The sequence below is a fragment of the Protobothrops mucrosquamatus genome, unplaced genomic scaffold, assembly GCF_001527695.2.
Source record: "Protobothrops mucrosquamatus isolate PMUCROS unplaced genomic scaffold, P.Mucros_1.0 scaffold_199, whole genome shotgun sequence".
Classification (NCBI taxonomy): Eukaryota; Metazoa; Chordata; class Lepidosauria; order Squamata; family Viperidae; genus Protobothrops; species Protobothrops mucrosquamatus.
In genome coordinates, this window is record NW_015386275.1 from 366,740 (window position 1) to 379,397 (window position 12,658).

Here is a 12,658-nt window from a genome sequence, read left to right on the forward strand (position 1 = left end):
GCATCCTTGTTGTATTTCTTTGGGTTATCCCATATCTGCTTCCAGAACTGCACTGTTTCTTCCTTGTCAGGTACTGACTGATTCATTGCAGTTTCTCCATTGATGGATTGGTAGAAACATTTCTGATTGGATTGAAATTGGAGGTTCTGCCTATAGTTTGCAATTCGAGCTTCATATCTACTGATTTTCCTGGCTATAGTTGTTATTTGTTGCTTTATTATTTCCAGTGCTTCCTTGATCTTCCTTGTTTCTAAGTGGTATTTCTTGATTAGGTATTCTTTGGTCTTCTTGTTCTTCAACTTCTTTTCTTTCATCTGTTCTAGCTTGCTTGCATGTGATCTTAACCTGCTGATCTTATTTTCTAGTCTAACCTTCCATTTTTCTGGTGCACTTTTTGTTTGTTTTTCTTCTTTGTTGATTTTGCATCCCAGGTATTCAGTTATAATTGCAGCTGTGCTGTACATTAGGTGGTTTGTTTCTTGCAGTGAATTGGTGCTTATACTTGATATTGCAGTATTTGCATCTTTTAAGGCTTGTGTTAGCTGTTTCTTTGGAACAAGCTTCAATGCAGGCAGCCTTATTCTGTTGTTTTTGTGCTGTTCTAGATGCTCAGTTATTCTTTGTTTCAATTCTTTTATTTATTTAGTTAGTGGGCTTTGTTCTTCCTGAGGAAGAGGTGCCTGGTTTCCAAATGAGAACAGTTGTATATCTCTGCTGGATTCTTTCACTGCCAACTCCCCCTGGTTTGCCTCTACATTCTGAATTACCGTACTTCTGGCAAGGCTTTGATTTCTTTGCCCTGGGTGAACCTTTGCAGTTCGTCCAATTCTGTTTCTGTGAATACTTTATTTCGGATTATAAATCGGTGTTGATCTGCTAGTCTCTGTTCTGTTATTTTATTTATTTATTTATTTATTATTATTATTATTATTATTATTATTATTATTATTATGGGTCTACCGGCGGAGGAAAAGAGCCGACAAAGAGAGAGATCTCTTTGTATGGCTGAATGTGCTGCGATCTGGAAGCGGAAGTCAGAATTGTTCTTAACTGATAAAACATTTCATAATATTGTAGGCATTTTACAAATGATAAATAGGATAGTTCTTTTTTTTTATTATAAATTTTTATTGATTTTTCAATTAAAAACAATAACATAAATATGATGCATTTAATCACAATATCAATCAAAAAAATAACACTACTCAATACATTCACGGAAGTGTCCGGTGTCCCCCCCCTGCACCCCCCTCTTTCACTTTCCACACCTTCCTCCCCCCGAACCTACAACCTCTCCTCCTTCCTCCCTCTCTACCTACCTCCCTTCCTCTCTCAACCATTCCGTCTGGTGCAGTTGGGGTATCCACTGGGCACCTCCTTAAAAAATCACATATAGATCTACAATACATCAATTTATATACATCTATCTATTCCCTTTCCCCCCTCCCCCCCCAGGACTTCCCAGAGCTGAACCAGGAAATAAGCACACAATAATCCAATTCTATCCAAAGCTACTCATTATTACTACACACTAGTATAAACTTACTGTGACTCTAAAATAACATTAAAATACATACAAATTTTATAAATATAACAATATTTGTTTTTGTGTATATATGTATATAAAAAATTTTTAATCAAAAGCTACATGATAATTATTCAGTTCATATTTTCTCTGAATATAATCTATCCATCTTCTCCACATTGAGATAAATTTCTCCTGAGAGTGATCCTTCAGGTATGTGGATATTTTTGCCATCTCTGCAAAATACGATACCTTCTGTCTCCAATCATCCATAGTTAGTAACGTCTTCTTTTTCCAATTTTGAGCAACTAATGTCCTTGCTGCTGTTATACAGTACAACATCAATTTCGTTTCTTTTTGATCCAAATTATCCATAATACCCAATAGAAATAGCTGCGGTGTAAATTTTATCTTTTTCTTAAAAATCTGTTGGATATTCCACTAAATCTTAATCCAAAAGGCTTTAACATCCCTACATGTCCACCAAATATGATAATAAGTTGCATCCATATTATCACATCTCCAACATTTTGGTTGCAAATTCGGATACATGCAAGACAATTTTTTGGGATCCAAATGCCATCTATAAATAGGATAGTTCTGAAAGTGATAATTGGTCTTTATTTTGAAGAGTAGAATTTCCAGGCTTAGCTGAATATAGGCTCTGCTTTACAATCTAATTCTAATATGCAGTTTATGATGATATATTGCTAGATTTTGAAGCTCACTTACTTTCAATTTTGCCCACAGAAGGTAGCTAGAATAAACAAGTAAGAGGTTTATTAATTATTTGCATTGCACGCTATCTTGCTTCAAAAGAGTTTTGACATGAATTTATATACTACTTTGCTCCCAAGATTCTCTGATTTTACAATAAAATTGAAAGTACAATAGATATAAATTAGATAATCTGAGAAAAACAGGACTCCCAAATGGCTTATAATTATCGCAACAGTATTAAAAGTCAATTGCTGAGCAATGACTACAACAAAACCATTATCTGAACTCTGTGGAAAAAAAGTCAGGATTTAAGTATTGGAGAAAAGTATTCCAGATGAAGGGGGCTACCTCAAAGAATTGCCTTATTGTTTATGTCCCTTTGATTTCCTTTAAGGATAAGAGTGATTAGCATATCTTATGCTTGCACTGAAATGATACATTTATTCTTAAGGGTAAATTGTACAAGGATTTATGGGTCAAAATCAGAAGACTTGCCTCATTCCTTTGCCTGCCTGGAACCAGTCTGTCTTATCCAAATTGACTTCCCAACTTGTATATAGGTTTCAAATGAGGACAATGATATGCCATTATTAAGACAATTGAAAATTTTCCTATAATCAAAGAAATATACATTAACTTATTTTTGTATGCTTTGTGTTTCCCAGTTATCCATTGTACATCAGCAGTAATGTCTTGTATCCCTCAGTCTTTTTAAAGCTGGTGTGACCATCTGGCATCTCTAGTTTGCATTGGATGGTGCCAACCATTATTGGCATGTAAAATATAGCTATTGTATGTTAACATATTGTGTTAACTCTTCTTTCTTTGATATTGAAATTTACATCTTTCAATCTAATGGCTATAGTGTGGTTATCCAGATTTGGTGAAATAGTTTGGTTAAAATATTTATTGATTCTTCTATTGCCTCCATATTTCTATAGATATTCCATCAAGTTCTGTAGTCTTTTGACTTGGTAATGACTGAGTGCTGATATAACTCCATCTTCTTTCCTAAATGAAACTGGTTCACAATTTCAACTCACAACTTTCGCTTGAGGAGCAGCTAGCAGCAGTGTCCAAGAGGGCATTTCACAACTTCTGTCATGGTTCTGACAGATGAAACTCTTCAAAGAACTTCGAGGCATTGTTTACCTTAAATAATCTTTATTTTGAATAGCATAGCATCGGCACTGGTATAATCGAAGCCAAAAACTAAATTCCCCTCCCCTGAGCACATAGTATTAAAGTACAATATCTCCTCCAATTAACAGTCATAAATCACATTCTCCAATTAGTTTGAAATGCAGCAACTCACAACTTTCGCTTGAGGAGCAGAGTTTGGTCACTTGAGTAACTCTGGGTAAACATCAAGACAATCATGATAACACTATTACTTATCTTCCAAGGAGAATTCAAGATGCTGATTATCACCCTTAGAGCTCCTTAGAGAATGTGGTTATCACCTCCCAGTACACCTTCTCCCCTTTGGTAAAATCCAAAACAGTAGACTTTCTCATATTCTCTTAACAAAAGATTGCTATCTATAGGGAACACAAAAACATGCCTTTTTATTTGCTGTCTCGTTGCTATACTGTAAAAGTATATTGAAATGTCTCTCTGCCTCCTGATTTGCAAAAAAATCTCTAAAGACAATTGTTTTCTCAAATGTTAGAGCAAAATTGTTATGTCTCTTTGTCTGCATAGTAAGGAGGAGGGAGAAGGGTTTTGAATGTTTAATTTTGGTTAAATTTTATTGTGCTGGACCAGTAATGTAATCACCTAGCCAGAGCATGTATTAGCTATGAGAACTGTATGTTAGAATGTTTGGCATTTAAAGGGTTAAGCGCTGTCTCCTTAAGAGATGGCTTATGGGTAATGTAGTTTTAGCTGTTCAGTGAATCCTATGTTAACAAGTCAGTGGGAGTGGCTACTAAGTTCATCACAGGCTACATGCCAGCTTGGAAGGAATGTCTTTGTCTGAAATGAGCATGGGAATGCATGAGGAAAGACACCGTCTTAATTCACGCTAGAGTTGATATGGAGGAATTATTGTTTCTACCTATGTAATGGACAAATGTACAGCATCTGGATGCCTCTTCAGAATTGTAAGTTCTATTAAGAATTCCCGGATTAAATATTTGTTTAAAACCATTTCGTTGAGTTAATTGCCTGGACTTGAGTTACAAAGCATCTTAATTCAGGTTCCGGAATATTTATTTACAATTTTATTGTGATTTATTGCTTTGGGATTTGATTGATTAAATTGTTAAATGATGTATTTTGTTTTTTAATTAAAATTATGGATTTGAGTAACTATGCCATCAGCTGTGTAGAAGAGCCTGGAAATAAATATAATGATTAAAAATTGGTTTTCTGAAAAAAAAGGAAGCAAACTTGATATGTGATTTTGAAATAAATATAAGTTTTCAATATGAACAATGGTCTTTAAAATGAGTGTCTTAACCATTCAACAATCTTAAACTTGTCCAAAGTTAAATTTTAGCTTTCAAGTTTATAAATTTATTTCAATACCATATATTTTGATCCTCCATAGAAATTTTAATTTGCCGCTTCCGTCAGTATAAGGATGGGATGGAAGTCCCCCTCCTTCACTTTCAGAGGTATTTTGCTTCTTGGGGATCTTTTCCAGGAAATTAAGTATAGGATAGAAAAGGGAAAATCAGATTCCTCACCCAGTTTCAAGCACGCTGTTTACTATAGTGCTGGTTAGTTCTTTTGGACTCCGGTTGCAAGTAGCTTGAGCTGATCGATGTAATACAGCCTTTCTCCTGTCGGGTTAGAAGGCTTTCTCCAAGATGAATGGAATGACTGCCATCATTCCAGAGTCGCCGGGGCACCCTTCTTTCTTCACCTCCTCTCCGGGGCAGCTTGGACCCATTAGGGTCTCCAGGCAGGATGAAAGTTAGCTGCGGGGGTGCGACAGTCTGCAAGCATGTGACCAGTCACTACCGCGCAGGACCGGAAATCCTCAAAAAAAATCTCTATTTTTATAGGTACTGTTTGAAATAGGAAAAGTAATTTTGGTAAAATATTCATTTTCGCAGTAGCTATTCTGCCTAACATTGATAATTGTAAGTTTTTCCATTTTTCCAAGTCCAGTTTTATTTGCTTTAGTAATTTAGTATAGTTGTCTTCTTTTATTGTTGCACATCTTGCTGTTAGATATATTCCCAAGTATTTAACTTTCTTCACTATCTGGAGACCTATTTTTTCTGACAGTTGATTTTTTTTTTGCTTATCTGTGAGATTCTTCACTATAACTTTAGTTTTTTCTCTGTTTATCTTCAATCCTGCTACTTCTCCAAATTCTTCTATCCTTTGCAATAGTTTGGGACTTTTCTCCAATGGTTCCTCTAGTATCAAATCAAACAGTTTCTGTAGTGCTGATTCTCTCAAACACAGATTTGTCTATCAGTAAGATCAAATTGGCAAAATATATATTACTTTGATTACTGTAGTAACTCAAACAGACAAATGTTTCTTGTTAAAGCTACCTATAAGGGAAGACATATCCCTGAATCTTTAAAATGGGACCTTGGGAACTATTATTTATTTCATTAGATTTCAAAATGATCAATTCCATGACGATTCTGCATAGCTTACAATGTAAAACAATTTATAAAATGTAAAATATAAAATTTAAAGAAAAAATTGAAACACATCCTGAAGAAATACACTACTTCATGCTGCAGAAATATTGGAAGGCTACAAATAACATTTCAAATAAATTTGAAAATTGTATAATCGTATAATTGATAATTTTATAAATTGTGTTTTATATATATATATATATATATATATATATATATATATATATATATATATATATATATATATATATATACACACACACACACATATATATATATATATGCAATTTTATTTTGCTTGTCAGTGATCTGTAATTGTTTTCCTCTCTCCTTCAGTGGAATTTTTATACTGTGATTTGGCTTCTATGAAGTCCATATATCAATTTGTTAAAGAGTTTAAGGCAAAGAATTGCCCACTTCATGTCCTGATCAATAATGGTGAGTTTTTATTTCATTATTTATTTATTTATTTTGGTATGATATTCATCTATTCAAATCCATGATGTTCCTTGAATGAAAAACATGTATAGCCCTAGCAGCATAATTATGTCACTAGTAACAACCTTTTTACGCTAAAACTCTTATGCAATTAAATACTTTCCCCACACTATTTTTTGTCATTTCTTAGACTGTTCTCAGTTTTAGATAAACACGTAGGAATAATTGTATCAGTTATGTTTAGCTTATTTCAGATAATTAATGTCCTGCATGTTTTTCTTAAAATTCACAATTGTATAGTATTTTTAAAAAATTATACTGCTTTTGCAAATCTTCATTTTTTTTGTTTGCTTGTTTAGTTTTTGAGGTATTTAAATACTGGTAGCTGTAATGTACGCCAATGTGAAACTTTAAATTTCACATTATGGAACATGAAATTAACTTAGCATTGTGGGAAGAAAGGTTTTTAGTAGATGATTGAAAAAATCCACCTTTTCTTCCTTTAGTTAGAAAGTATCTAATAAATGAACTGCAGATCATGAAAGCTTCTGCTTTTTACTAAAATGTGTTAGTCAGAAAGGTGCTATCAGACTCCTCCTGAAATTACCTTGGGAGAAACTACCAGTCCAAAGCATAAAAGCCATATGGCCATCTGTGATTGATTAGTATTATGGTAACTCCAATCATGTATTTACTTATCATGCAATGTGATCCACAGATATTGCACACAGTTTGTACAAACATATATTCTAAATTATGCATTATGGAATCTTACAGACAAAAGTTCATGATTCATTGATTTAATTGCAGCAAATCAAGTTTGGCCATGTAAATAAACCTCAAAGCAATAAAATATTAAAACTCTCAAATGTTTTTGAAGCATAATGCAGCTGATTTAAAGTGAGTAATATATATCATATAGATTATATTTCATGGCTACATTGCCTCTTTTTTTGTTTCTGATTTACTCAACATATGAATATTTAGCACTGTAGCATGCAAAATAATTTGTCCTAACAAAATTTAACTGGCCTCAATACAGTAGTCCTCAACTTAGCAACTGTAATTGAACCCAGAATTATGGTTGTAAGTCATATTGGTCATTAAGTAGGTTGCCACATAACCTTGCCTAGTTTTAAACACTTTTTTGCAGCAGTTATTAAGTGAGCATGGCAATTGTTAAGCAAATCCATTGTAACTGATGGGCATTTTTTTCTGGAAAGTGAAACTAAACACTGGCAAAAAAAGTCATAAAATCACATGAAAGTAGGACCCTGCAAACAACTGTAAATGGGGCCTGTTTCCAGGCACCCAAAATATAATCACATGAGTTTAGGGAAGCGGCCACTGGAATTTCAAAATTAGCTTATAAGTAGTTCTGGGGAGGTCTGTCATAATTTTGAATGGTTGTTAAGTGACTACCTGTATGCATTTTCAGGCTTGCATTTTGCTTCAAGAACCAACTTTATGCTGCTTTTTAAATAATAATAAATAAGCAAAATATCTAATAATATTGCATGATCTACTTTTTAAAATGAAAAGCCCTTCACTTTCATTGATTTTCTTTCTTCTTGCTTTAATAAACAAATGGACATATGTATTATTCCTCATGTAACCTTGCTTTTTGCTGTCTAAAGCTGTTATACTACCATTAAGATTACAAGAAGGACAAAACAAACTTTGATCTTCAATTATTAATGAGTTCGTTAAGATGGAGTGTCTAGGACTTTGAATTTCTCCTTTCTAGATTTTCTAGCTGGTAAATTTAGGCTTTATGAGTTTTAGTTTAAATGTTTATATTTTCTCCTTTGCTAATTTTGAACAGCTTCCTTTCCTTTCTCAGATTCCAGTCTTACAACTACCCTCACTGGCAGTTCCTACCCACTTTTGGGGGGATTATGGAAAGTGATAGTGTCTTTATGTACTATTTATATAGCACATGAAGGAATGGGGATGCTTGATTCCTTCCCTTTTGTTGTCCCCACCAATCATTCTCCTTAACAAGAAATGGAACTATAGAAAAGAAGGAGACAAGTTTTAATGGATGAGTGGCAGATTTAGACATCTGGCAAAATTTGGTCCTAAATTTGTGCAAGTGTTTTGCAAGAACTTAACAGTTGATTAGATATGGTGATGATTATGTCATGAGGCTTGTCATTAATAGGGATAAATCAGTCAACCAACTATTAAATTAAGAAATTGTTTCTGTGATCCCTTAAACATATCTGTGTGTAATGAAGCTGCGGTGTCTCTGAATAATATAAGTTTCTAGATTTATATGCTTCCATATCTGTGAGGGGTCGATGGTGCTCTCTGAGCTTGCTTGTTTTCTTGCAGACGTTCCATTACCCTAACTAGGTAACTTCATCAGTGCTAGTAAGGAGTGCTGTTTGCTGTCAGTTTATATTCTGGTGTCTTGCCTGTCTGTGTGGGTGGGGGCAGTCTTAGGGATTCTTTGGTTGGGCTGTTTACCAATAGTCCTTTGGCAGCTTCTTCATTGGGGTATTGCTTATTTGATTGTTGGTCTGAAGTTGACCTTGGAGTTAATCTATGCTGATTTGAGTGCTGATTACTAGTGGGGAGGTGCTGGAGTCTTTTTCTCTTTTGGGCTATTTGATTGTCTCTTTTGCATAGTTTATAGATGTTGTTAATGTCTATGTGTCTATTGATGGCTGATGTCAGAGTGTCAGGCTTCTAGAAATTCCCTGGCATTTTTGGATTTGGCCTGGTTTAGGATTGTCACATTTTCCCAATTGAAATTATGGTTAAATATGTTGTGAAATTAAAGAATTTTCATCATGCCTTTTGACTGCCTGTTGGTATTCATGGATCCGTCCTGCCAGTCTTCTTCCTGTTTGTCCTACATAGTGGGACAAACCACCAAACTCTCCACAGAGGTGTAAGAAAATATTAGACAAAGCATCATTCCACAGATCAGAAGATGACAGGAACAGAATCAATTTACAACAGAAGACAGAACAGCCCTCAGAAACCTAAAAAAGGACCAGACTATCATCATCCTACCTGCAGACAAAGGCCGAACAACAGTGATTATGGCCAGAGTGCAATACTAACAAAAAGCAAAAGAAATACTGGAGGACAAAGAAACCTATATCCCTGTGAACATCAATAAAATACAAAAACTAGACAACCAGATCAAGAGAACCCTCAGTGAACTCACTAAGAAAGGCCAAATTGCCAAAGAAGAACATTGTGGATGAGAAGCAGTGGACTATTACAACCACCTGGAATCAGCATAGCACAAAAGCCAACTAATGCCCTTCAAAACATCCTAAGCAAATCAAAAGACCCAGCAACCTCAGAAGAAAAAAAAGGAGTCATCTACAACATACAGTGTAAGAACTGCAAGAACCACTATGTAGGACAAACAGGCAGAAGACTGGCAGAGCGCATCCATGAACACCAACTGGCAGTCAAAAGGCATAATGAAAATTTCTTTAATTTCACAACATGTAGACAGATTTAACCATAGTTTCAACTGGGAAAATGTGACAATCCTAAACCAGGTCAAATCCAAAAATGTCAGGGAATTTCTAGAAGTCTGGCACTCTTGACAAATCAGCCATCGATAGACACATAGTCTATAGACTATGCAAAAGAGATTATCAACCAACCCAAAAGAGAAAAAGACTCCAGCACCTCCCCACCAGTAAATCAGCACTCAGATCAGCATAGATTAACTCAAAGTCAACTTCAGACCAATAATCAAATAAGCAATACCCCAAAGAAGAAGCTGCCAAAGAACCATTAGTAAACAGCCCAACCAAAGAATCCCTAAGACTGCCCCCAACCACACAGATAGGCAAGACACCAGAATATAAACTGACAGCAAACAGCACTCCTTACTAGCACTGATGAAGTTACCTAGTTAGGGTAATGAAACATCTGCAAGAAAACAAGCAAGCTCAGAGAGCACCAAGGACCCCCCATTTCAACCCTAGCTACAAATATTCTCATTCATTGGTTCCATATCTGTTCTTAATGCTGCTACTGATTATTATCATTTTGTTTATTAAATTATTGATGCAAGTATATATTTACATCATAATCAATGAGGATGGACTGAGGATGAACTCCAACATGAGTCCCAAAGCTGGTCCCGGTCACCGAACCAGATTGAATCCTGCTATATAATCAGTCATACAATACCCTTTGTCTCTTAGATTGAATTACACAGATTCATTGCTTTATATTTGTTTTCTAACAATGTAAATAATTGGTCTACTTAGAATGAAATATAATCTGTTCTGATTGGAAGTAACTCTTCTGCTAGTAAAACATGATTTCTTCATTTTTTCTTCTTTTATTGTACCTACATACACTAATACTTAAGCTTAGTTTGATCAAATGTATTTCTTGTTTTTAGTTCTGATAGTAAGTTGTGCTTTAGATTTGTGCTTTTTGGAAAAGCCTGGACCATTTTATCAAAAAATTCTGAATTTTAGAAAATCATATACAAGACTAAAATTAATTTTAACTTTAACTCTACTCATTCAGTTCTCTACAGTTAATCTGAGCAAATAATACTATAATTTATGGTACTGGGTATTTTTTATGACACATTAGTTTAAAAAAATAAGCTTGGTTCCAGTAGATTTTGGAAAGTAATGGCAGACTGAAGATGGAAAGCTAATGATCTCAACAAAAAAGGAGCTGATTAACAGATTGGCTCCCTGGAATTTCCCGGATACAGGGTTCTCCCACTTCCTCTCTTAATTATTTTTTGAAGTTGATTATTAATGATTTTCTGGATATTAAGTCAATTTTCATCCTACTGCTAAAATGTCCTTTTTATGTAAGTTCAAGGATTAAAAAAATAAATTTTAATTTTTAGAAAACAGCAAAAAGGGGTTAGAACAGGGATGTCAAACTGCCTGCCCGTGGACTGGATGCATCATAGCGAACTCCCGCTCACCCCATTGCCAGCAATGGCAAAAGAGTTGCGATACGTCATGATACATCACATGACATTGCGAGTTTGACAGCCCTGGGTTAGAACGTTGATTCTAGAAGGTTAAGGGGCTGGATGGATTTGAAAGAATATTTCCTATAGTCCGTTTAAAACTTTACAGAAGAATAGAATAGAATAGAATAGAATAGAATAGAATAGAATAGAATAGAATAGAATAGAATAGAATAGAATAGAGCTGGAAGGGACCTTTGAGGTCTTCTACTCCAGCCTCCTGCTCAAGCAGGAGAACCTATACCGTCTCAGACAGGTGAATGTCTAGTCTTTTCTTAAAAATCTCCAGTGATGGAGCGCCCACAATTTCTGGGGGTAAGCTGTTCCACTGGTTGATTGTCCTCACTATCAGGAAGTTTCTCCTTAATTCCAGATTGCTTCTCTCTTTGATCAGTTTCCAACCATTTTTTCTCGTCCTTCCCTCTGGTACTTTGGTGAACAACCTGGCCCCCTCTGCCTTGTGGCAGCCCCTCAGATACTGGAATACTGCTATCATGTCTCCCCTATTTCTTTTTTCTTTAGATTAGCCAAACCCAAGTCCTGCAGCCGTTCTTTGTATGTTTTAGTCTCCAGGCCTTTAATCATCTTAGTTGCTCTTCTCTGAATTTTTTTTCCAAACTCTCAACATCTTTTTTGTGATATGGTGACCAATATTGGCTGCAGTATTCCAGGTGTGGTCTTACTAGGGTTTTATAAAGTGGTACTTTCACGTGATCTTGATTCTATGCCTCTGTTTATACAACCCAGGATTGTATTAGCTTTTTTTTTTTTAATAATTTTTTAATAAATTTTTGAAATTAAACAACAAATAATACAAATATGATGCATTTACTTACACAAGCAAAAAAGATAATCCTACTCAATACATTTTCGGAGACGCTCGGCAGTCCCCGCCTTGCCTCCACCCTCATTCACTTTCCTCTTCCTTCCTCCCCCTAAACCCACAACCTCTCCTCTTTCCTCCTTTCCACCTCCCTACATCCCATCTTCCTTCTTTACCACCTCATCGAGTGCAGTTTGGGGTACCAGCCGAGCATCTCCTCTTGTTAATACAATTCCATTATTTACCTATAATATATAAATACATCAATTTTTATAATTTCTATCCCCTAATCCCCTTCTCCCCTCCCCCCCTGGATTTCCCAGAACTGAGTACAGGAATAATCACATAATAATCCAATTCTAACCCAAACAACCCATTCATAATATAAACAAGTATAAACTTACTGTAACTCTAATATACAATAATCAACTTAACTATAAACTATATATATAAATTATATATAAAAATATTTATAAATAACAATAATTAATCAAAGGCTATATGATAATTGTTCATTTCATATTTTCTCTGGATATAATCTATCCATCTTCTCCATA

General features: G+C 34.9%; 1 protein-coding gene across 1 annotated transcript in view; it reads left to right on the forward strand.

Annotated features, from left to right (window-relative positions):
• Window positions 1–12,658, forward strand: part of DHRSX (dehydrogenase/reductase X-linked) — a 308,329-nt gene that overhangs the window by 155,659 nt on the left and 140,012 nt on the right. Inside the window, exon 4 of the mRNA XM_015825462.1 lies at window positions 6,193–6,294. Coding sequence (XP_015680948.1) covers window positions 6,193–6,294 — 102 coding nt within the window. The remainder of the gene's footprint in view (window positions 1–6,192; window positions 6,295–12,658) is intronic.